Consider the following 25708-nt stretch of genomic DNA (forward strand, 5'->3'; position numbering starts at 1 on the left):
TGCTGGTCCCTATGGGCGTTCACTGTGGGTGACTGACACGCAGTACTCAGATAGGAGGAGGGTGAGAGGTTGTAGATGGCAGAGCCAAATGAAGGATTGTGATTCCAAAAGATGTATCGGCAGAGGAGTCCTGTACCAAGGCATAGTGTCTCACAAACGTGGATGGAGCTCCTTGTAACTGCTTTGCAGGTATAAAGTAGCAGCATCTCTTGAAGCGATGCCAGAGATGCTGCTTGCACTCTTGTGGAATGAGCTCTTACCCTATGTGTGTGTGTGGGGGGGAATTAAACAGTCAGAGATCCATTTTGGGATTCTTTGAGAGGATATAGTCTGACCCCAGTATGTCAAGTAAAACCCCCACCCTTGGTACTAAAGAGCAACCTTCTCTATCACTTCCCACTGAAAGAGGGATTCCACTTTGAGAATCTTATCATGAGAGTGGCCCCCAAGAGGGGGTGAGGAAGGAAGTTTTGGAGGGGGAAGGGACATAAACTCTATCGTACAGACAGAATGGATGATGTTCAGCACCCATTTATCCACTGTACTCCAGCTGTTGAAAAAGAGTGCTAAACAACCCCAAAAGGTGTGTGGGAGTAGGGAGATGTTGGACTTAGTGGTCTGCAGGTGACAGATTGCGATCTGGTGCCAACGGAGCCCTAGACTTGTAGGTTTCCTTGTCATAGCTCTAAGACATAGGACTTACTAGGTTTTCTAGGGCTGAGCTTATAGACTTGCTCGGTTTAGACAGGGCTGAATCTGACTTCTTCAAAGAGGATTTGGAAAAGGACTTAGCCTAATGCTCATGAGAATGCTCCCTACTCTCCCAACAAGACCCCATCAAGGGATCTGTGGGGATAGACTTCTTTGCTCCTGAGTCAGACTTCATGGCAGGAGGTGCACTCTTTTCAGAATCAGGCTGATCCGGGCTGGGGGACTCCCCCACCCCCAGCATACGTCTGATTGCTGCCTCATGGCATTTTCCATTAGGTGCTTCCTGTGGCAAAGTTCCTGCCCTTGCCATGATGTGGACTCCCCCAAGGCAGCACATGTAGCATTGGTGGTCGTCACTGACTGAGAAGGATTGCAGGGAGGAAGCACAAATTTTGAAGCCCAGAGTTCTGGGCATAGTCCAGTACCCAAATTGGGGGGGTGATGGGGTGCCCTCCAGGTCGGGAGAGACTGACTAAATAACCAGAAAACATTAAAACTATCAGATAAAAACTTTAAAATTCTAGAACTATAAAAACTATTGACAGATATCTATTAATAAATAAAAGAGAAAGCCAAAGCTTTGGACTCTAGAGATTCTGAGCTGAGACGCAGTCGGTCCGCCTTGCCTTTACCTCCTCAGTCAGAGGCACGAGGTAAGCCTCGGGGCATGTGTGTGTGGACCAACAGACACTGCTTTCGAAGTTCTCTGGCTCCAGGTGCATTGAGTGAATGCATATCCACAGTGGAATACACATAGGGGCCAGCACTCAAAGAATAATGTTTATTGCTACTTTTCACTACCCCAGATGAAAATCAATTAAAAATGTTACTAAAAACAAATTCTCTCTATTTAAAGATTTCTTTCAGAAATATGAATTCTACAATTATAACTAGTAACAAAAAAAATCCATTTTGCTTTATAGCCATATTTCAAAATCAATTACCTCAGAAGCAATTTTTTATTCTGATGTTTTAATATAAATGTAAATATACAGTACAAAATAAGAACATGTTAACAGTGAAAAAATGTCTTTTCTATAGTAAGCAAATGGGATAGTGCAGAAGTATTAGAAAGAACAAACATCCAGTACCAACTGGTTAGGTTTTATTGTACTAAAACCAATCAACTTCTTGATGTTCTATATCATACCAGATCTCTTGCCCTCTCTGAGATCACTAGCAGATTAGCCTTTCCTCCCTCCCAGAGCACTGCTCTTACCTTTAAGACTAGGAAAAGTGGAACAAGAAAGAGTTGCTCCTATGATGCCAAAAACACTCTGTTCCGAACTCTGCCCACAGACATATTGCAGAGAGATTTAGGAGCAGAGTGCCACCTAGTGGGAGATGTGTAAAGCCCATCACATGGGAGCACAAGCAGCAGCAGTCTCATGTTATCTACAGGGTATGGGGAAAAGGTGGAGTATGTCACAGGGAAAGGTGAAAAGGGTAAGTGGAAGCAAACTTCACTGAACATTCTCAGAAAGAGGCAAAGATACCCAAAATTTCAAGGGTTTGTCTGTATTGTGGGGCAAGTGGGGCCAGCAATGAAGTTCCCCCTACAAACAAAACGGTGCAACTGAAGGATCCATGGAGGAGATGAAAAAATGAAAGGGAAACATGAGATGGGGGAAGAGGAAATAAAGAGAGAAAGGAAAATCAAATCTGAAATGAAAGGAAATGAGGGATCAGGGGAAGACTGCAGAGGAGGGACAACAGGACAAAAAACATTGGAGAGAGAGAGAAAACCAGAGATGGGATAACAAAAATATGAAACCAATACAAGAATCAGATAGAAGAGTATATCCTGCCAGGACCAATGCTTTTGGTCAGTCACACATAGGACACAGTGCTAGAACCAGCCCTTCTTGAAGCACTGAGAATTCAGGGACTATGGGGAATGCTGCCAATACTTAACCTGAAGCAGGAATTAAGAGAAGATTGGGTGTGAAGTATTGCATGAATTTTGCTTGGGAGAGGAACCCTGAACCTTCCCCTTTCTAGGTGTAGTATCCAAAACCTTTAGGCAAGCTGTTCTCTTCCCTTGACCTCTCTCTACTGAAGTTCAGCTTGGAGACACATTGGGTTTTGTTGCCAAGTGGCCGCCTCTCCTCCCACTAGTAGTTCCATTCCAACCTAGTTCCAATTTAAAATATTTCAGAGCATCCATATTTCGGAAATTACTATTATAAAAATTGTTGCCTTAATCTCCTGCCTCTGCGTCATGATGTGATCCATGGGACCACAGTGATGTAAAACTTTCCTACCCTGCTCTAGTATTTAAAGAGAATGATGAAAAAACTCACCCAGTTCTACTTTAAAGGCAGTGAGAGAATACCATGATTTTTCATTTTACCTTTTCCTGGTAGATCATCTCTTCCAAGTATAAACAGATTATATCCACACTGTCTCTCTAAGACCTCAGGAAGCAGCGTTAGCACAAAGTTATCTGGTGGGTAGATGCAATCTACTTTGTTGATTTTTGGATAAAATACATATGCATCATAGATCTTCCCATCTGAAACTGAACAAGACAGAAGCAGTGAGATTTGTAAGACAAAAATTACTTTAAAGGAAGAAGAATATTTTCCCCCCTTTTCTATTTTAAACTTTATTGCATGAGTTAATTGTTTGAATAGAACATACAAATAACCACAGGTTAATAATAAAGTAATCTTTGTTAAATGCTGCAAAAAATACCACCATAATTGCATTTAATTATTCAGGCAAATTTAAAAATTGCCCAAATTTACTACCTATCTAGAATGAAAAATACTAAGAGTTGCAGGGCTGGCTAGAAGTTCTTCACTGCTGCCTTAGCACAGTGGTTCTCAACCAGGGGTATGTGCATCCCTGAGAGTACTCAGAGGTCTTCCAGGGGGTACATCAACTCATCTAGATATTTGCCTAGTTTAACAACAGGCTACATAAAAAAGCACTAGCTAAGTCAGTACAAACTAAAATTTCATACAGACAAGGACTTGTTTATACTGCTCTATATACTATATCAGCGATCCTCAAACTGGGAGTTCATTTCAATGGGGTCTCCCGAGCCAGCGTTAGACTCACTGGGGCCCAGGGCAGAAAGCCGAAGCTCAAGCCCTACCATGCGGTGCTGAAGCCGAAGCCAGAGTTTTTAACTGAGGTGAAACGTGGGGTATGCAAGACAAATCAGACCCCTGAAAGTGGAACAGTCATCTGGAAAGGTTGAGAACTACCCTGATTTCTGTTTTAACACTGAGCAATAAACTACCTTATCACATTGTCACCTTGTCAATGTAGCTCTTGCAGCAGTAGCTCTTGGTGACATCAGCCTTTCATTACAAGACCTGCTCTGCAGATATAAGTATTCTGTAGTATGCATGTCTCGCAGTTAGAAAGAGTTTCCCTGCAAAGCAGAGAGCAGATAAACCTTTTTTCAGGTTTATGTTTCTAGCAGATTTACATATCTGCTTTTCTACCTACACGAGCCAACGTCTGATAGCTTACATATATAAGGCATTTCACACCCTCTGTTCAAAGTGCATCTAAGCCCAGATTTTAAAATAGCAGACTTCCTTTTTTGTTGGAGCACATTTTGCACTTTCAAAGACTGCACCCATATTTTTTTTCCACCTTCAGCGAATCGTAGTTTCACATCTTACAGTTAAAATTATAATGTTTTCCAACAAGCACACTTTCTCCCAGCCTGTCCTTATGCCTCATAGGAGAGCCATATCAATATCTACAAAAGTACTGCATTGCCCTCCTTCAAACCCCTCCATCTCTGTTATGATACTTACACTGGACAATGATTAGAATAGCGGTGTTCTGTGACCACTGCTTATCATGCTAACCAGTATCATTCCATTGGTACCTTGTGTTCCCCTTCACTGTTCATCATATCCACCTGTTGTCTATGGAGTCTTAAACTGTAAACTATTCAGTGCAGAGATGATCATCATTTTGCTATATGTTTGTACAGAGCCTAGCACAAGAGGTCTCTGGGCTTCTCGGTACTATCACAATACAAATAAAAATGACACCACTAAGGGTACGTCTTCACTACCTGCCGGCTCGATCTATCGGGGATCGATTTATCACGTCTCGTCTAGACGCAATAAATCAATCCCCGAATTGACGCCTGTACACCACCTTGGCAGGAGGAGTAAGCGGCGTAGATCAGGGAGCCACCGTGGTCGACTTGCCGCCGTGAGGACGGCCAGGTAAGTTGAAATAAGATACTCTGAATTCAGCTAGGCAAACAGCATAGCTGAAGTTGCGTATCTTAGTTCGAACCACCTCCCCCGCAGTGTAGCCCAGGCCTAAGATGGCCATACTGAAGTACTTCAGCATCTAAAAGAGAGGATTTGCACTCTTAACTGACTGTGTGTAAAATACATTGGAAAAGACTGTGTCTGCAAAAAAGGACACTGAGTAGAAGCCCTTTTAAAAATCTGGTACTCAATCTTTTCATCATCCATATTGCAAACACAACACAACACACAGACGGAAATTCCAAACAAGCTTGCTCATTCAGGGACATTTCCTGCATCTGCTCCCCCTTAAAAAGGCTACACAAAATAAATATAGCTTCTTATTCACTTAAGAATTCTTAATGAATCCTGGGATTCTATGCCATGTACATTAGCTACATGGCTATACACACCTACCTTCTTTACTCAGAAAAGGACGACAGGATTTTCGATACCAGAGCACAATGTCAACCTTGAAATACTTGTAGATTAATATGACAACAACTATTACAAACACTGGTGCAAGGAGTCCTCCAGTCAAGTATCCTTGAAAATTTCGAACTACATCAGCAAAGGAAAAATATGTAATATATTGAAGTGGTAGCACTGGTCAAGTTAGGAACATTCAAACAAAATTGTGTAGAATTCTGAAATTAGAGCCCTTTTAAGCTGCCTAAAGACAGTTATAACTGTGAATAATTGATAACAAAAATCTGACATCTCTCTCCTCTTTTTCTGTTCATGAATTATCTGCAAACTGATTGTGATTTTCTTGAATGTATTCATTATTCCAAATAATTGATGACAAATAATTCTAGTTCTACAGCTTGTTTGTAAGCAGTTCATTGAAGGTATTCAATACTTGAAATTTATGCTGTCTTGACTGGACACATGGAAACACAGAACGCTTGGTTCTCTGGCTGGAGAAGCACCACTTTCAGAACCAGATGTCTGGTGCAAATTCAGAATTTGCTTTTCCTTATGTATTCTACTCCATCTGCCTTACTGCTGATGTTTTGGTGAATAATCCGATCAGTAAATCTATAGTAACTCCTTTGACATTAATTAAGCTACTCCACGATTTACAATGATTTTATAGCCTCTTTCCTGCCCATTATCCCAAATTTTCACACACCCTTTGTCTGTCCCTTTTCAAAGTGTTCCCCTCATCTCTTTTTTAAATTAAGTCCTGACTACAAGAGCAGTTCAGAACATTATTAAGACTGAAGGCCTGACCTGACTGTCTTAATGCAATGTAGGCTGCAACTTCACCGGCATGACACACAAACTGACGTCCATAATCCTCCTGCTTCACTTCTGTGATGCTGAGTGTCACTGTAGAGAATAAGTACCCATCGGGAAAAGAATCTTCTCTATCCAAAAAGGTAGTGAATAATTAAAATAATAAAAGTGGCATTAGGCAGGTTTCTTCATTTGAAAACAAAACAGGACAATGGTTATATTTTATCTTCAGACATGTCTGAAATGTGCCTGAATCTTTTCAAAACAGACAGATATCTGGAGTCTATGATTATAAATTATCTGAATTATAGATGTACCTCGCAGCTCCAGTCAAGAGCATGGCCTCATGTGTAGACACATAATGAGATAGCACTAGGAGCTCTCAATCAAAATAGACTAGATTTACATACATGTAAGAATCTTATTCATGCTATCATTGCCCAGTGAGAAAGACATGAGGCAATTCTATGACAGTGCTGCCAACTCTAATATTTCAAACAATCGATTTGTAAGCATATAGAGGATAAGACAGTGATAAGTAATAGCCAACTTGGATTTGTCAAGAACAAACCACACCAAACCAACCTAATTTCCTTCTTTGACAAGGTTACTGACAAAGTGGATAAAGGGAAAGCAGTAAACATAATTGAGTATGAGCCAACAATGTGATGCAGTTGCAAAAAAGGCTAATATTCCAGGGTGCATCAACACGAGTGTTGTATGTAAGTGACAGGAGCTAATTGTTCCACTCTACTTGGCACTGGGGAGGCCTCAGCTGGAATACTGTATCCAGTTTGGGGAGCCACACTTTGAGAAAGATGTGGACAATTTGAAGAAAGCCCACAAAAAACAATAAAAGGTTTAGAAAACACGGCCGATGAAGAAAGGTTAAAAAAACACCGGGATATGTTTAGTCTTGAGAAAGTAAGACTGAGGTGGGATCTGGTAGCAGTCTTCAAAACACAGTCAGGGCTGTTACAAAGGGGATGCTGAGCAATTGTACCCCTTGCCCGCTGAAGCTACGATAGGTAGTAATTGGCTTAATCTTCAGCAAAGGAGATTGAGGTTAGATAGTAGGAAAACCTTCTATTTGTATATTAGGTAAGTACTGGAATAGAGTACCAAGGGAGGTTGTGGAATCCCCATCATTGGAGGATGTTAACAACAGATTAGACAAACACCTGTCTGGGATGGTCTAGGTTAGTGGTGGGCAACCTGCGGACCGCATGTGGCCTGTCAGGGTAATCCCGCTGGCAGGCCACCAGATAGATTATTTACGTTTGCACAGCCACCCGCACCTCCTGTTGGCCAGGAACAGCAAACCGCAGCCACTGGGAGCTGCAGGTGGCCGTGCAAATGTAAGCAAACTGTCTGGCAGCCCACCAGCGGTTTACCCTGATGGGCCTCGTGTGGCCCGCAGGCTGCCCACCACTGATCTAGGTCCTCCATCAGCAAGGGGGGCTGCACTAGATGACCTCTCAAGGTCCCTTCCCTACCCTATAATTTCTACGATTTTATTACAAAGTCTCATGATATTTGGCATTTTTCTGAAAGCCTCAGCTCATGTAACTGAATAATTTCTTGAGAATCTCAGTCTTCATTTAAAAAGAAAACATTTCTAGCCCTCATAGTTGAAGAGAAAAGCTTAAAAATCTGACCCAAGTGCACCCCAAAAACCAAAAGGCAAATAGAAAGAACCCCAAATCTATGTTTATAAATCTCATGATTTTTTGAGACAATTTTGCTATTTTGGAGAACCTAACTCATGATTTTTGACCTATCAGGGTTGGCAAAACTGCTAGTATTCTACTTTCTAAAAAGCACATGAGGTTTCCATATGCAGCTGTTGGACAGATTTGCTTCAGTAGCTCATACGCTTAATTTTCAGGAATATTTTTCTTTGGGGGAAGGGGGAGAACCAATGCAGACTGGTGATGCTTGGGGGTTATAGCCCCTGAGTGGTGCCTTGCCCAGTGAACAGATTTTTTTGTAAAGCAATATGTTCCGAAGTATCCATGTTATTTTTTCTCCTAGACTCCATTGAAGTTTAGTAGGATACTAGTTGTCCAAATTGGTCTCTAAGAAACACAGAATTAGGATCCCTCCTGGGAAGCAAAGAAAGGCATTACAAACACTAAGGGTATTGTCATACATTGCAGTCAGTGATCAACTGATATGCATTTTTATATGCAAGTATACTTACTGATTTCCCTCTTGAACTCTCCCCATAAACAAAAAATTGACTAAAGTATTATTGACTTTCCAGGATATACCAACTGAGCTATCTTTAAAACTTGATACGTTGCAGTCCACGATAACACTGGACCCTGAAAAATAGCATTAGAAAATGGCCATGAGATATCGTTTACTCTGCAAAGTCATGAGATCCACTCATGTAAAGGAACATGGGAAACATTAGCAACCAACGCCAGTAAACATCTAAAGAGTAATCTGACAGAACGAAGGAGGGAGTTTGCAGAATTATGAAGATCCCTTGTCAGACCATCAGCTGTTTTACAAGCGCTAACCTAGCAAATTATAAAGAGCCCAGTAAATTAATCCCTCCAGAGAATAAATATGTTAATTCTATTTTGAACAAAATGACCATAATTGCTTCTTAAATTTGACACATCTATGGATGAAATAATGTTCTCTCAGGTTTATGGCTTCAGTGCGAAGCTTGAAAAGGTCAAAGTAGAAAATTCATAAAAGAACGAATACAAAACTCTTCCATCCACAACAATTAGGAGAGGTTTAAATATATCACAACCCTTGTCATTTTTTACATTTGGTCCAGATCAGCAGATCACTAGGACAAAATCAGTTGCTCTTTATCCTGCAAACATTTTCTTGAAGTGTGCTGGACAGACTCTTATTGTAGAAGACAAAACATCATATTTGTTGAAAGTAGAATTCCAGAACCACTTTTTATTATGGATGGTATAGCACCAAAAGAGAACTAAAAGCTTTTTCACAAAAGTATGAAGACAAGGGCTACTCCTGGGGGAATTCTGAACCTAAAAATTCTGTACACGATATTTTAAAATTCTGCAAAATTCTGAACATTTTATTTGTCAAAATAACACAGTATAAACACACCAGTTGCAATTATTTTTGGTAATTTATTTCAAAATACCTGTCAGCAAGTATGTCTGTAACAATACAGATAACAAAACAAAAAAAAAAAAGATTCAGGAAAATTTTTTTTTTGACAAATAGATTCCTTAATAGGCATATTAATACAGAACTTTGAGCAATTCATTTAAACTACAACACAGAACTGTATTTCTGCACCCCACAGAAGCAGTGCAAAGACTTGGGGGAGTCGAGGGTAACAGAGGAGATGAGGGAGCAGAAAGGAGCCTTGGATTGAACTCGTAGGGTTGTTGGGTGTGGGTGGGAAAAGTATGGAACAGTTTCTTTGGGTGGGGGGATTCTTAGGGAGTTGGGGAACCTCTCCCATGCAGACCCTGGCTGACCCCAAGTCTCTCCCCTTCAGTAAGGCACATCTACCCCCATCCCCATATAGCCCTCCTATCCCCCATCATCATATGGCGCTGGAGCCCCTTCCCATTCAGGCCCTGGCTCAATGCTGTCAGCCAACTAGCTCCTGAACCCAAGTCCCAGCCTGTGCTCCCCATTAGCCCTTCTGGACCCCAGTCCATGACCCTCCCAGCAACCCCATATGCCCCACTCTGGCTCCACCAGCAGGCTGCTGTAATGAACACAGCTGACTGCTAGCTGTTAATGCCAGTCAGCCAGCTGTTCTGGTGCCACAACGGCCTCTTGTAGGCAAAAGGCAGAACTGCAGCACTTCTTGGGCAGAATGTATTTACTGCGGGGAAAAAACTCTGCACGGAACATGAATTCTGAGCATGTACAGCGGCGCACAACTGCCTCAGGAGTAAAGGGTCTTGCCCTAAAGAATTCATAAGCCAAACAGCATACAGGACATGAAGCAACAAAAGCAGTGACTTTTTTTTTGTTGTTGTTAATTATACAATTTTTGCTTGAATTTTATTTGTGATAAGCATTTCATTTTTTTCCATTTCTAGGATTAAAGGTGACCCACAAAGGAAAACACATAGATTTGTGCCTTTGTTGTTTCTTTTCAACAGACAAAGGTGACATGAAGTGAGGGTTTGTTTAAAGAAAAGGGGGGGAAAACCCTTAAACATTAGAAATTCAAGTCTTGCCTGCTTTATTTTCCCTGACTCTACGAACAATTGGAAAACTGGTAGAATTATGATATTCCAAATACAAGCATGGGAAATTTGATTAAGGCCCAATCCAGTAAAAACATGTGTGAAGTTACTCATGTGAATAAGTGTTTGTAGGATCAGGGCCTGAAAGGAGTGGCATTTATCCAGGCTGTTTAAAACTCTGTTATGTTTGTTTTTGTTAACATCTATTTAAGTAAAACATCCTATAAAGATTTGAAGATCTAATGGGAAAAAAAAATCTGTTAAAGCTTCGACATTCCCCAGCTCTTCACTTAAGGGCTGAGAAAGATCACAACGCACATCTCAGTCTGCAAGCGAATCTGGTTCCGAATCCCATTCCATTCTTTCCTATTCCCCTCCCCCCCGCACGCACACACACAGAGACAGGAAAGACACGACTGGACAGTCTAAAAAGATACAAAAATGCAGGTTTGGTTAAGAACATAAGAATGGCCATAATGGATCAGACCTATGGTCCATCTAACCCAGTATCCTGTCTTCCAAAAGTGGCCAGCAACAGATGCTTCAGAGGAAGAGAACAGAGCTGGACAATTATCAAGTCCAGTCCCAGCTTCTATCGGGTTTTTATTTTTAAATTTGAAAACATATTACCGGGATTTGTTTAGACTTCTCAAAGCAGGAAAAACATCACTTACCCTTTCTCCCCAGCCCCCTTTTCAAGTCCCTTTTAAAGGCAAGCCTTGGAAGGTGAAACATGAAACACTGAATCAGGGTGGGAGCCCCTGGCATTTGGGAAAGGGACATAGATCCCCCCACCCCAATTCATTAGAAAGTATTTAAGAACATAGGAATTGCCACATTGGATCAGATCTGAGGTCCATCTAGTACAGTGCTCTACCTCTGACAAAAGTTAGTGCCAGATGCTTCAGAGGGAAGTATAAGAACCCTGTGGTAGGAAGATGTGAAATAAGCTGCCCTCCACACTGGGTCTCATCCTGATCTCTAATAGTTAGACATGGGCTAAAGCCCTGAAGCATGGGGTTTAATATCCTGTCCAAAATAAATCATATCATGAACTGTAAAAAAGTGTGGCTATTCTTCTTAATCATATCATTAACTGTAAAAAGTGTGGCTCTCTCTATCAACATCCAAAACAGTTTTTGAACCTTGCTAAATTTGGGGCTCAAAGACTTCCTGTGACAGCAAGTTCTACAATCTAATTACATGTTGTGCCAAAAGCACTTAGTTTCGCATCTGCCACTTTTTTACTTTAATTGAAAGACTTCTCATTGTGTTAGGAGACGAGAAGGGCAGAAGCTACTACCTTCGATATAATTTATTATTGTATATACTTTTATCTGTCTTCGGGTTTTATATTGCTGCCCCTCAACATGGCATCTGAACATCTTCCACACGAAATCAATAGCAGTAGTACAGTCCCAAGCAGACCATGCAGTCTCTGGCACTTTTCCCTTTTTGGAATCAAAATTCTGCTTGGAGCAGGGTGGGGTTTCATTTGCTTGTGGGGAAGACGTCTATCAAGTCCCCTCTTGTTCATCTCCTTTCTAAGGTAAACAATCAAAATCTATTCAATCTTGCTTCACTAAGAATTTTTCCCCATCCCTAATTTTTCTCATTGCCCTTTTCTGAACCTCCCCTTTACCCTCTTCACTGCAAGTTACTCAATATTTATGTAGGATGGTCAAAAGATATCAAATCGACCACTTTGCAGCTGCTACTTCAGCCATGTAAGAAGTCCAGCCGGAGCCTCAGCCTTTTTAGGAATCCCAAGATGATTGACAGGAGATAGATGAGGAACCACCCCTTTATCCCCTTTAAAAAATAATAATAAAATAATAATAATGTAAATGGAGGTTCAATGAATTTTGGGAAAATACAGGAAAGGTTTCCCAGACTCAAGAAGTCTGAGGACCATAATAAAGGGGTTATGAATTGACAATGAGACAAAAGACTCTCAATTTTTATAATGTGCGATGAGCCCATTTCTTACCAAGTTCCACTTCAATTGTATTGTTTCTTGGATAAAGAATTTCAGTTTTCTTCTTCAGTGGGGTCTCTAAAAATTTAAAAAAAAACAAAAGCACATGCATAAATACAAAATTTTATCAGAAATAATCAAAAGTAATGGCAAGGATATTTTGTACAGCACTAGTTTAGAAATACCACTAACAAGCAGGAGTGGTTTATAGATGAACTGCAAAACAAGAACACAAAACTTTTGCCTGTAGCCCTTACTGTTCCTTTGCAATGAAAAGAACCTCAAACTTTTTCAGAAAGTATGTTTCTATATGTTTGTTTTGCGTTTGCTTGTTCTTTTCTTTCTGAAGAACTTCCATAAAACAACAAACAGACCGAGAAAACCAGGGGAAGAGGTAAAACACATTAACAGTTACAGTATCCCAAAATATCAACAACCCTTCACTCTCCCCGCTCCATCCTTATTTGTAGTGTCCAGGATAACAGTTCTCTACTTAATCCAGACCACCTTCCCGCCCCCCCCCCCCAAAAAAAAAGATTAACTACATCAAGTTAAATACCAGAAATACTTGCAAATACCTTAAAAATATCAGTTTTGTAGAAAAATCAGAACAGTTTTCTTGTCAAACAGTTGTGCTTAATTTGTGATGGATGACAGGGTCAGCCCAAACTTATACTAATAAAACCTTTAAACTATGCCACTCCATCACATTTATTATTCCCACAGGCCCCAGCATGTCAGACACTGTACAGGCACATAGTAAGAGACAATCCTTTCCTCTAAAGACTCTATGATCTAAACAGACAAGACAGGTATAGGGCAGAGAGAGGAACAGAAGTGAAGCAACTTGCCCCAAGCCAAGCAGCGGCAGGATTAGAACCCAGGTCTCTGAAGACCCAATCCAGCGCTACAGCTCCTGGACCAGAGTGGCTCCACAAAGCATTAGTTAATTATAATTCACTTTAGCATTACAATTATGGCTATAGTGCTCCAGGTGTGAATAACAGTACAGTAGACACTGCTTAGTAACAACCTGGAGAACAACCACTTTTGGTTAGCAGAAACATTTTGTTAATTGGTCTGTATACTGGCAACAGGCACATCAGCTACTGAAAACAGTTTTTGTGGAAAGCCACAGCTGCAGGAAGGTTTGCAGCCACGGTCGGAAGGACTGGGATGTGTCTTCCCCAGCTGTAGGCCCTCAACCTACCGGCGGCTGGTGCTCGGTCTGTCCCAGTGCCTCCTTCCAGACTGCCGAAGAATATAAGAATGGCCACACTGCATCAGACCAACAGTCCATCCAATGACCCACTATCCTGTCTTTGTGAGTGGAAGCCTCACAAACCTGTCTGCAGCTAGTGCTCAGTATGTCCAAGAGCTTCCCTCTAGGGCTGCAGAGAGGGAAGGAAGCACTGGGCATGGCACCAAGCACTGCATGGCACCTCTCCCTGCGTTCTCCAGGCTGTGTTTTGTCCTGAAACAAGGGGACCAGGCTCAGCATCCCCCAGTGCTTCCTTCCCTGGCTGCAGTCCTGCACATCTGGCTGCAGCCAGGGCTTTCCACGGCTTATGGGGATGCTGGGATGTGCTGAGCCTGGGCCCCCAGTGCCAGGGCAGGATGCAGCCTGGAGAGCTCACAGAGAGGTACCGGTCAGGCCCCCAGTGCCCTCGCTTCCTATGGAAAGCCCCAGCATCCAGGCAGCAGCCCTCTTCCCCACGGCTGCCCTACCTGCGGCCTATTCTGGGGCCCAGGATCAGCACGTACCAGCGCTTCCATCCCTGGCTGCAGCCCTGCAAACCTCCTTCCACTTACTGGCAATTGTCTAACAGCAGCAACTTTTTGCTGAAAACAGAGGGGCTGCTAATAAGAGGACTCTATTCACATGGAAAGCTATCAGCTGACACATATTATGTCCCTCTTCACTATTTCACATGTAACTACATGTCTTTTTGTGCCCTGAAGGATCCCAGAATGCTTTACAAATAGTAGCATTATTATACATATTTCCCCCCCCCCCAAGGATTAAGTAAACTCAGTCTTACCAAATTGTCAACCCAAGTGTTCAAAAGCAATGCACCAAAATAACTGAGAGATTGGCTTAAAAATGATATTTTTTAAAAAAAAAAAAAAAGAAATTTTGAGTACTTTTTATTTGCCTTCTGGTTTGGCAACCTTCAGGGTGCATTAGGGTCGCATCTTCATGTTCTTCTCTGCATTCATGAGTGTTAGAAACATACTTTTGTGCAAAAAGCAGAGATTCTCACATTCTCATAACTCCCTGAGCTGGGGATATTAAGAAGAAAAAACACCAAATACAGCAAGTTAAGGTTGCTAGACTGCATCTCTCACCAACTCTGACCATTAAAAAAAACCCAGAGGAAATAAGCTATTAAGTCATTTAAACACCCAGTTCACATTCCACTCATAAGTTCCCCTTCTCAGCCTCCCTTTCACACGCCACGTATCTCCACCTTGAACCAATGTGCAGCCTCAACTTCATCCCTGTAAGTTCAGATGTTTTGATGATTAATACAGAGTTACTGTCTGTGGCTTTCAGATGTTACATTCCATGTAGCTCTAGTGTGGCTCTGCAATGATATGTGTAAGGAAGTAAAGGAGAGAATCAAATTGCCAAAGATGGCTGTGAGATTAGTTGTCTATAATGTTTAGGAACAGCGATGTGAGTTGGTGATCTGTGTTAATGACTGTTCTAAATCTGACGGTCATTTTTATATAGAAATTACAAAACTGAGATCTGCATGTGATGGTGCATTATATTTATGGTTGGAATTAAGGATGCACATTGATTGGTCAGAGTGAGGGTGGAGAGAGGTAGCTGAGGTTCAGAAGGGCAACTGATGACTGGAGCATATGGGGTTGAATGTCCTAACTGCTTGTTTCTTTGTTTTTTTGCAGTTTGAGTTGATCGGATGCACAGTCTGGTAACCTTAATTTAAAGTTAATTAAGTGTTGTGTGTGGAACTTTCTAGGTGTATTTTTAACATGTGTCAACACTGAGTTATTCACATGGGTAACTATCGGCTGACATATATTATGTCCCTCTGCAGAGACCTAGTATCTCTCATACTCATCTTCTCCCAACCAACTTTCACCCCCTCCCCAGCCACCCACAGAGCTGCACTCCTCTTCCAATGTCCCTTTAGCACCCCCATCCCTCCCCATGCCCCGGCTGCCCCTATACACTTCCCCCTTCATCCTGATCCACAGCATAGTCCCTCCAACATCCCTGCTCCTTACCATGTTCCTCTACTTCCCTGTGTAGCCAGACAGCCAGCCCCCCCCTCAGACCAGCATTGCTGGAAACACAGGAGGAAGCCAAAACAGGGCACTTAACATATATTCCAGCACAGCCTTTGAAGCTGTGAAAGCACAGGTGTGCTGCTACAATGTGCCGCTGGGAACAGATACAAGGATTAAGCTCACAGCAGGCAGAGGCCCTGTGACAGACATGGCTCTTAGCCCCTACTAAATAGCGTGATGCACACACACCAACACCCTAGGTGGGAAAATATTTACCCTGATAAAAGAAATGTCCAGTAGTCGACACTTATTGTTTCTCTCCCTTGCAAGTGTAAACTACTCTTGCGAAAGCTGGTGTCACCCAGACAGACCAGCCTCAATTTGGCATAAGAAAGGAGAAAGAGAATAAAGGAGTACAGAGGTATAAGTAGGGGACCTACAGCACCATGATTTTTGAGTGCTTTTCACTATCTATCTGCTGGTCAGATAAGTGACAGCCTCCCAAGGCTTCTGCAGCTAAGAGGGTCCCTACGCCTTGTCCCTTATTCGTCTTTCCGCGGAATTGAGTGACCGATCCTGGCTTGGCACCGCTGGAATTGAGAGATGCAAGGAGGGTAAGAAGCACCCACACCTGATCTCCTATCTTTAGTGTACACATATTTTGAAATAGAGCTCTATACTTTGTTTTCTTTCTTTGGGATTGTGGCTTCAGTTTTGTAACTTGTTTGTGTGTGTAACATCTCTACATTTAAATAAGTAGGCACTAGCAATTTTGTAACCACATGATTAGAATCTAGCTTAATAAATTTTGGTAACCATTTATGCATAAGCCTGACTTGTTTTCTCTGGTTTACTGTAAAGCAGCCAACACAATTAAAGAACCTCAGCCGTTTTGGCTCTAAAGCCTGGCCATTAGGTGAGAGTACTAAGAGCCTAGCGTTGAGTTGTGCCGCCTCCACGGGGCAAACTCTTGGGGCACCTGTCAGTCAATCCTGGCTGCCCGCTGCGAAGGAGCTCTGAGCTCTAGCAGTTAAAGTCACGGGTGTGGAGAGGCTCTTAGTGCTGCCATTGGGGCACCTGTCAGTCAGTATTGACTGCCCGCTGCGAAGGAGCTCTGAGCTCTACCAGTTAAAGTCACGGGTGTTTAGGACCTTGGGGCATCCGTCAGCCTAGCCCGGGCTGCCTGCCGCGAAGGGACAGTGCGTCCTAGCGGTTAAAGTCACGGATGGTATAAACGGGCATAGCTGGCACCTCACCAAACATCCTTGGCCGTCGGCTAACACCCTGGGACATTCAGGTTTCAAGCAGCAATCACTGACTTTCAGTGCTTACTGCTTTTATTGGCTGCGGCTATTCTGTGCTCCTAAAAGACACTTTGTTGACTAGGAAACAGCAGTGACTGGCAGGGGCAGTGGACGAGAAGTAGCCAAGTAACAGGATGAGTTACTTTGACTATGGTTTTTTATTTAAATTAATATACAAAATAAGTAAAGGCAGTAGCTTTAAAAATGTAGGGGTAAATAAACAAAGGTGGTGATTATTAAAAATAACCTCATGAAAACACTGGAGAAAGCAGCAGTTTAAATACTATTAGAAAAACTGTCAAGTGCAGTGAATACAGTACTTTAAGAATGTGGAAAAGGTAATGGCTACAAAAATAGGTTTTAAGAACAAGAATAAAGATGTATTTAATTTTAAGAAGGGGAAAAATAAAAACACAAATCAGCAAAGTAGGAAAAGGGGATCATACAGAAAAATGAATCTAACTCATCCGGCCAGATCTTCAGCTGCTATCTTGGTCATTCGTGCTGCTTTGAGGGCCAAGGCAGCCCAAAATCTGCTCTTAAAGAGCAGTTAGAAATTGCCCTGGTATAAAACTGGCAAAGCTAACTCTGCACCATGCACTCCCACCTTACTCTGTGCGGGCAGCACCTGGGCAAGGGAAAGGTGGGGCCAGAGTACATGGTGGAGTGGTCACCTGGGACAGGGGCTTTTTCATCCCCAGAATCAAGGGAGTGGGAAGATGGCTTTAGAGTCTTTTCCTCTCCTCAGCTGGGGATTATTTAGCCAATCAAATTGAGCACTAGCTAGACCACCAGATCTTATCCCTGTTGCAATTTTCCTTCCTCCAACTGTTTCTTAAACCCAACTGTCACATCCGGTCTTAAAATCAGGACCTGTCTGTGTTGAGAGTATTCGTACTGGTGCAGCTGCACTGATGCAAGCCCTCAGCGTAGATGCACTTTACCAGTGTAAAATAGCTTGCGCTGGGGGGTTTGCATTAGTGCCGTGCACCAATACAAATGCTCCCAGTTTCAAATCATGGGAAGTCACACTAGTGCAAGCCTCATTTTACATCAGGGAAGTGCATTCCCCCTGGAGTTTGCTTCAATATATAAAAAGAAAAGGAGGACTTGTGGCACCTTAGAGACTAACCAATTTATTTGAGCATAAGCTTTCGTGAGCTACAGCTCACTTCATCGGATGCATCCTATGTATCATCATGGATGCACCCGATGAAGTAAGCTGTAGCTCACGAAAGCTTATGCTCAAATAAATTGGTTAGTCTCTAAGGTGCCACAAGTCCTCCTTTTCTTTTTGCGAATACAGACTAACACGGCTGCTACTCTGAAACCTTCCATATATAGTACCAGTGCTGTTACACCAGTACATCCATCCCCAGTTTAGAACAGGCCCTTATATTGTAAACTAATCCAGACAAGGCCTGTGTTTTCCTGTGTGTTTGTACAGCTCCTAACACAACTGGACCCTAAATCCTGACTGGAGTCTCTATTTATTTTATTGTAATACAAACAAACAAAAATAATATTAATAGTGTTTTTCAGTCTTCTAGCTCTCCCTTAAAGTTATATAAGAATTACTAACAAACGATTATCTTAGTGGTCAAATTTGGTATTCCTTTGAATTCACACTAACCGATGAATTGACCAAAACTTCTGGATTTGCAAAAAAAAGTAACATTGAACTCTACAAATGCACTGAAGAATAAAAACAAGACTTACCTATAACAGTTACATAAATGTTTCGTGAAATATTATATTCTTTTCCCATATAATTATATGTCATTTTGCATACGTAATTTCCTGAATCATTTACATTCGCACTAATTATTATGAGATCATCATTCCAATTTAGAAATCTTTCATTGTCAATCAGATTACATTCCTAAACACAACAGAAAGTGCTCTGTTAAATCACAGACAGAGAATAAGAATACAGTACTCCAAAAATATCCAATTCAAATATTCCTTCCCATGGAATGGGGCAAGGTAATTTCACCAGTTAGGTTCAATATGAATTTTATGTTGAAACTAGGGTTTTCGATTAATCACAGTTAACTCATGCAATTAACTCAAAAAAATTAATCGAGATTAAAAAAATTAATCACAATTGCAGTTTTAATTGCACTGTTAAACAATAGACTACCAATTAAAATTTATTAAATATTTTGGATGTTTCTCTACATTTTCATATATATTGTATTCTGTGTTGTAATTGAAATCAAAGTGTATATTATTTTTATTACAAATATTTGCATCGTAAAAATTATCAACAAAAGAAATAGTATTTTTCAGTTCACCTCAAACAAGTACATAGTGTAATCTCTTTGTCATGAAAGTTGAACTTACAAATGTAGATTTTTTTGTTACACAACTGCACTCAAAAACTAAACAAATGTAAAACTTCAAAGTCTACAAGTCCACTCAGTCCTACTTCTTGTTCAGCCAATTGCTAAGACAAACAAGATTGTTTACACTTACAGGAGATAATGCTGCCCTCTTCTTATTTACAATGTTACCAGAAATTGAGAACAGATATTTATTTGCATGGCACTTTTGTAGCCAGCATTGCAAGATATTTACGTGCCAGATACTCTAAACATTTGTATGTCCCTTCATGTTTCAGCCACCATTCCAGAGGACTGCTTCTATGCTGATGATGCTCATTAAAAATAATAATGTGGTTAATTAAATTTGTGACTGAACTCCTTGTGGGGAGAACTGTATGTCTCCTGCTCTGTTTTACATGCATTCTGCACATATTTCACGTTATAGCAGTCTCGGATGATGACCCAGAACATGTTGTTCATTTTAAGAACACTTTCACTGCAGATTTGACAAAATGCAAAGAAGGTACCAATGTGATACTTCTAAAGATAGCTACAGCACTCAACCCAAGGTTTAAGAATCAGAAGTGCTTTCAGAAGTTTTAAAAGAGCAACACTCCGATGCGGAAACTACAAAACCCAAACCACCAAAAAGGAAAAATAAACCTTCTGCTGGAGGCATCTGACTCAGACAATGAAAATGAACATACATCGGTCCACACTGCTTTGGATTGTTATCAAGCAGAACCAGTCATCAGCATGGACGCATGTCCCCTGGAATGGTGGTTGAAGTATGAAGGGACTATGACTCTTTAGCACATCTGGCACGTAAATACCTTGCAATGCCAGCTACAAAACTGCCATGCAAATAAATGTCTGTTCTCACTTTCTGGTAACATTGTAAATAAGAAAAGGGCAGCATTATCTCCTGTAAGTGTAAACAAACTTGTTTGTCTTAGCGATTGGCTGAATAAGAAGTAGAACTGAGTGGACTTGTAGGCTTTGAAGTTTTACATTTGTTTTGTTTTTGAGTGCAGTTGTGTAACAAAAAAAATCTACATTTGTAAGTTCAACTTTCAAGATAAAGAGATTGCACTACAGTACTTGTATTAGGTGAATTGAAAAATACTATTTCTTTTGGTTTTTACAGTGCAAACATTTGTAATAAAAAATATAAAGTGAGCACTGTACACTTTGTATTCTGTGTAATTAAAATCAATATATTTGAAAATGTAGAAAACATCCAAAAATATTTAAATAAATGTTATTCTTTGATTAACAATGTGATTAAATCACAATTAACTTTTTTAATCACTTGACAGCCCCAGTTAAAACTAAAACATCACCGAGGGTTTTTTTTCCCTATTTTCCTCCTAATACACCATAGGCAGAATTTTAGTCATTTGTGCATAGCAGGTACTCATTTAGGGTCTGATTCTGCAGTGAGCTCCGCACAGCCACAGGGGTCTACCAAGACAGGACTCAGTGCTGCGATGGGCTCAGCATCCTCAACTCACACTGAAGTCTGGCTACACATCAGGCCAGCCTCTTCAAGAACACAATCACCCTACTATGTAACTACGTATATATGTTGTTAAGGTCCCCTTTTTTGTTCGATATGAGGGAAGGGGAAGATGAAATCACCTTCAAAACAATAGGCCCCTTGCGTGTCATGTGGGCAGCTAAAATAGACATGCTTATCTACACTTTATTATAGTAATTTCACCGTGACACACAAGTCTCCTCACATGTACATCCCATGTCACAGAAAAAAAAGTCATATGATCTATTCTTTCTCCCCACCCTCCATTACCAATTCTAAACATCAGTTAAAACACAAAACAGTGGCTGAAAATGAAATAGGGGACAGACCCCACATGGTCTTATACCTTATACCAGTGAATGGGTAAAGTATTTTTCTCATCTCTGAAATAGTCTAGATGAGGACACACAATCTTTTCATTTGATGATGCTGGTATCTCTTGAGCATAGAAAAAATCCCCATTAAAACACAAACCAGCAGTATTTTTGAAAACGATTACATTGAAATATATTTTGTTGCAGCTTGTTAAATTCCTGTAATGAAAATAAAGCAGGTGAATTACAGTTCTAATATTTTTCATACTTATATCCTTTTCATACCTACTACCCTTTCTCTTTAGCCAGTTCTAATGAAGCTTTAACATCAGGCTGGAAAGTTGGGAACATAGTTCCCCCCAGAAGCAAATCCATTGCTGTCTAGCACATCGACTGTCAGAGGATCCTGTAACAAGAATTTCCTACCCCACTCCCCCTGCCAGCTCTACTTTCCCTAGCATCAATTCCTTCATTCATTCCATAATCCACAAAGCCCATACGATTACAAAAAAAAAGAGAAGAGAAGACAACATGGTCAGGTATGACATTCCACAAACTATGAACAAATTAAGAGACAGATCCTGAGGAGCAACTAAACTGCACAGAATGCTGATCAGCATGTACACACATGTGGTGTAAAGCTCGCCGTTGCACTCCTCCAAATCTGGTGCTCTGCCAATCCCCCTTCCAAGCTTTGGTCTACACTAGGGGTATGTCTACACTATGGAATAAGGTCGAATTTATAGAAGTTGGTTTTTTAGAAATCGGTTTTATATATTCGAGTGTGTGTGTCCCCACAGAAAATGCTCTAAGTGCATTAACTCGGCGGAGTGCTTCCACAGTACCGAGGCTAGAGTCGACTTCCGGAGCATTGCACTGTGGATAGCTATCCCACAGTTCCCGCAGTCTCCGCTGCCCATTGGAATTCTGGGTTGAGATCCCAATGCCTGATGGGGCTAAAACATTCTCGCGGGTGGTTCTGGGTACATATTGTCAGGCCCCCGTTCCCTCCCTCCCTCCGTGAAAGCAAGGGCAGACAATCGTTTTGCGCCTTTTTTCCTGAATTACCTGTGCAGACGCCATACCACGGCAAGCATGGAGCCCGCTCAGGTAACCGTCACCCTATGTCTCCTGGGTGCTGGCAGACGCAGTACGGCTTTGCTACACAGTAGCAGCAACCCATTGCTGGCAGACGCGGTATGGCATTGCTACACAGTAGCAGCAACCCCTTGCCTTGTGGCAGCAGACGGTACAGTACTACTGGTAGCCATCATCGTCATGTCCGAAGTGCTCCTGGCCACGTCGGCTGGGAGCGCCTGGACAGACATGGGCGCAGGGACTAAATTTGGAGTGACTTGACCAGGCCATTCTCTTTAGTCCTGCAGTTAGTCGTATTGAACCATCTTATGGTGAGCAGGCAGGCGATACGGATTGCTAGCAGTCATACTGTACCATCTTCTGCCGGGCAGGCAAGAGATGAGGATGGCTAGCAGTCGTACTGTACCATCTTCTGCCGAGCGGCCATGAGATGTGGATGGCATGCAGTCCTTCTGCACCGTCTGCTGCCAGCCAAAGATGTAAAAGATAGATGGAGTGGATCAAAACAAGAAATAGACCAGATTTGTTCTGTATTCATTTGCTTCCCCCTCTCCCCCGTCTAGGGGACTCATTCTTCTAGGCACACTGCAGTCACTCACAGAGAAGGTGCAGCGAGGTAAATCTAGCCATATATCAATCAGAGGCCAGGCTAACCTCCTTGTTCCAATAAGAACAATAACTTAGGTGCACCATTATTGGAACCCTCCGTGAAGTCCTGCCTGAAATACTCCTTGATGTAAAGACACCCCCTTTGTTGATTTTAGCTCCCTGAAGCCAACCCTGTAAGCCGTGTCCTCAGTCGCCCCTCCCTGCGTCAGAGCAACAGCAAACAATCGTGCATCTGAGAGTGCTGTCCAGAGGAGTCACAATGGAGCACTCTGATGGGGCTAAAACATTGTTGCGGGTGGTTCTGGGTACATATCGTCAGGCCCCCGTTCCCTCCCTCCCTCCGTGAAAGCAAGGGCAGACAATCGTTTCGTGCCTTTTTTCCTGAGTTACCTGTGCAGACGCCATACCACGGCAAGCAAGGAGCCCGCTCAGGTAACCGTCACCCTATGTCTCCTGGGTGCTGGCAGACGCAGTACGGCTTTGCTACACAGTAGCAGCAACCCATTGCCTTCTGGCAGCAGACGGTGCAGTATGACTGGTAGCCGTCCTCATCGTGTCCGAAGTGCTCCTGGCCACGTCAGCTGGGAGCGCCTGGACAGACATGGGCGCAGGGACTAAATTTGGAGTGACTTGACCAGGCCATTCTCTTTAGTCCTGCAGTCAGTCCTATTGAACAGTCTTATGGTGAGCAGGCAGGCGATACGGATTGCTAGCAGTTGTACTGTACCATTTTCTGCCAGGCAGGCAAGAGATGAGGATGGCTAGCAGTCGTACTGTACCATCTTCTGCCGAGCAGCCATGAGATGTGGATGGCATGCAATCCTTCTGCACCGTCTGCTGCCAGCCAAAGATGTAAAAGATAGATGGAGTGGATCAAAACAAGAAATAGACCAGATTTGTTTTGTACACATTTGCCTCCTCCCCTGTCTAGGGGACCCATTCCTCTAGGTCACACTGCAGTCACTCACAGAGAAGGTGCAGCGAGGTAAATCTAGCCATGTATCAATCAGAGGCCAGGCTAACCTCCTTGTTCCAATAAGAACAATAACTTATGTGCACCATTTCTTATTGGAACCCTCCGTGAAGTCCTGCCTGAAATACTCCTTGATGTAAAGACACCCCCTTTCTTGGTTTTAGCTCCCTGAAGCCAACCCTGTAAGCCGTGTCCTCAGTTGCCCCTCCCTGCGTCAGAGCAACGGCAGACAATCATTCCGCGCCTTTTTTCTGTGCGGACGCCATACCAAGGCAAGAATGGAGGCCGCTCAGCTCACTTTGGCAATTAGGAGCACATTAAACACCACACGCATTATCCAGCAGTATATGCAGCACCAGAACCTGGCAAAGTGATACCGGGCGAGAGGCGACGTCAGCGCGGTCACGTGAGTGATCAGGACATGGACACAGATTTCTCTGAAAGCATGGGCCCTGACAATGCATGCATCATGGTGCTAATGCGGCAGGTTCATGCTGTGGAACGCCGATTCTGGGCTCGGGAAACAAGCACAGACTGGTGGGACCGCATAGTGTTGCAGGTCTGGGACGATTCCCAGTGGCTGCGAAACTTTCGCATGCGTAAGGGCACTTTCATGGAACTTTGTGACTTGCTTTCCCTGCCATGAGGCGCATGAATACCAAGATGAGAGCAGCCCTCACAGTTGAGAAGCGAGTGGCGATAGCCCTGTGGAAGCTGCAACGCCAGACAGCTACCGGTCAGTTGGGAATCAATTTGGAGTGGGCAAATCTGCTGTTGGGGCTGCTGTGATGCAAGTAGCCCACGCAATCAAAGATCTGCTGATATCAAGGGTATTGACCCTGGGAAATGTGCAGGTCATAGTGGATGGCTTTGCTGCAATGGGATTCCCGAACTGTGGTGGGGCCATTGACGGAACCCATATCCCTATCTTGGCACCGGAGCACCAAGCCGCCGAGTACATAAACCGCAAGGGGTACTTTTCAATAGTGCTGCAAGCTCTGGTGGATCACAAGGGACGTTTCACCAACATCAACGTGGGATGGCCGGGAAAGGTACATGACGCTCGCATCTTCAGGAACTCTGGTCTGTTTCAAAAGCTGCAGGAAGGGACTTTATTCCCAGACCAGAAAATAACCCTTGGGGATGTTGAAATGCCTATATGTATCCTTGGGGACCCAGCCTACCCCTTAATGCCATGGCTCATGAAGCCGTACACAGGCAGCCTAGACCGTAGTCAGGAGCTGTTCAACTACAGGCTGAGCAAGTGCAGAATGGTGGTAGAATGTGCATTTGGACGTTTAAAGGCGCGCTGGCGCAGTTTACTGACTCGCTTAGACCTCAGCAAAACCAATATTCCCACTGTTATTACTGCTTGCTGTGTGCTCCACAATATCTGTGAGAGTAAGGGGGAGACGTTTATGGCGGGGTGGGAGGTTGAGGCAAATCGCCTGGCTGCTGGTTACGGACAGCCAGACACCAGGGTGGTTAGAAGAGCACAGGTGGGCGTGGTACGCATCAGAGAAGCTTTGAAAACCAGTTTCATGACTGGCCAGGCTACGGTGTGAAAGTTCTGTTTGTTTCTCCTTGATGAAACCCCCCACCCCTTGGTTCACTCTACTTCCCTGTAACATAACCACCCGCCCCCCCTCCCTTCAATCACCGCTTGCAGAGGCAATAAAGTCATTGTTGCTTCACATTCATGCATTCTTTATTCATTCATCTCACAAATAGGGGGATGACTACCAAGGTAGCCCAGTAGGGGTGGTGGAGGAGAGAAGGAAAATGCCACACAGCACTTTACAAGTTTACAACTTTAACATTTATTGAATGACAGCCTTCTTTTTTTTGGGCAATCCTCTGTGGTGGAATGGCTGGTTGGCTGGAGGCCCCCCCACCGCATTCTTGGGCGTCTGG

At 42.8% G+C, this 25708-nt stretch overlaps 1 protein-coding gene across 3 annotated transcripts in view; it reads right to left on the reverse strand.

The window, feature by feature from the left end:
• Nucleotides 1–25708, reverse strand: part of LOC140914239 (interleukin-1 receptor-like 2) — a 54668-nt gene that overhangs the window by 4155 nt on the left and 24805 nt on the right. For all 3 annotated transcript variants that reach the window (XM_073351618.1, XM_073351628.1, XM_073351637.1), the window contains 7 exons: nucleotides 21147–21333; nucleotides 18653–18815; nucleotides 12381–12446; nucleotides 8389–8512; nucleotides 6180–6316; nucleotides 5361–5504; nucleotides 3065–3232 (listed from right to left, as the gene is read on the reverse strand). In XM_073351618.1, coding sequence (XP_073207719.1) covers nucleotides 3065–3232; nucleotides 5361–5504; nucleotides 6180–6316; nucleotides 8389–8512; nucleotides 12381–12446; nucleotides 18653–18815; nucleotides 21147–21333 — 989 coding nt within the window. The remainder of the gene's footprint in view (nucleotides 1–3064; nucleotides 3233–5360; nucleotides 5505–6179; nucleotides 6317–8388; nucleotides 8513–12380; nucleotides 12447–18652; nucleotides 18816–21146; nucleotides 21334–25708) is intronic.

This window comes from Lepidochelys kempii, chromosome 1 (assembly GCF_965140265.1).
Source record: "Lepidochelys kempii isolate rLepKem1 chromosome 1, rLepKem1.hap2, whole genome shotgun sequence".
Lineage (NCBI taxonomy): Eukaryota > Metazoa > Chordata > Testudines > Cheloniidae > Lepidochelys > Lepidochelys kempii.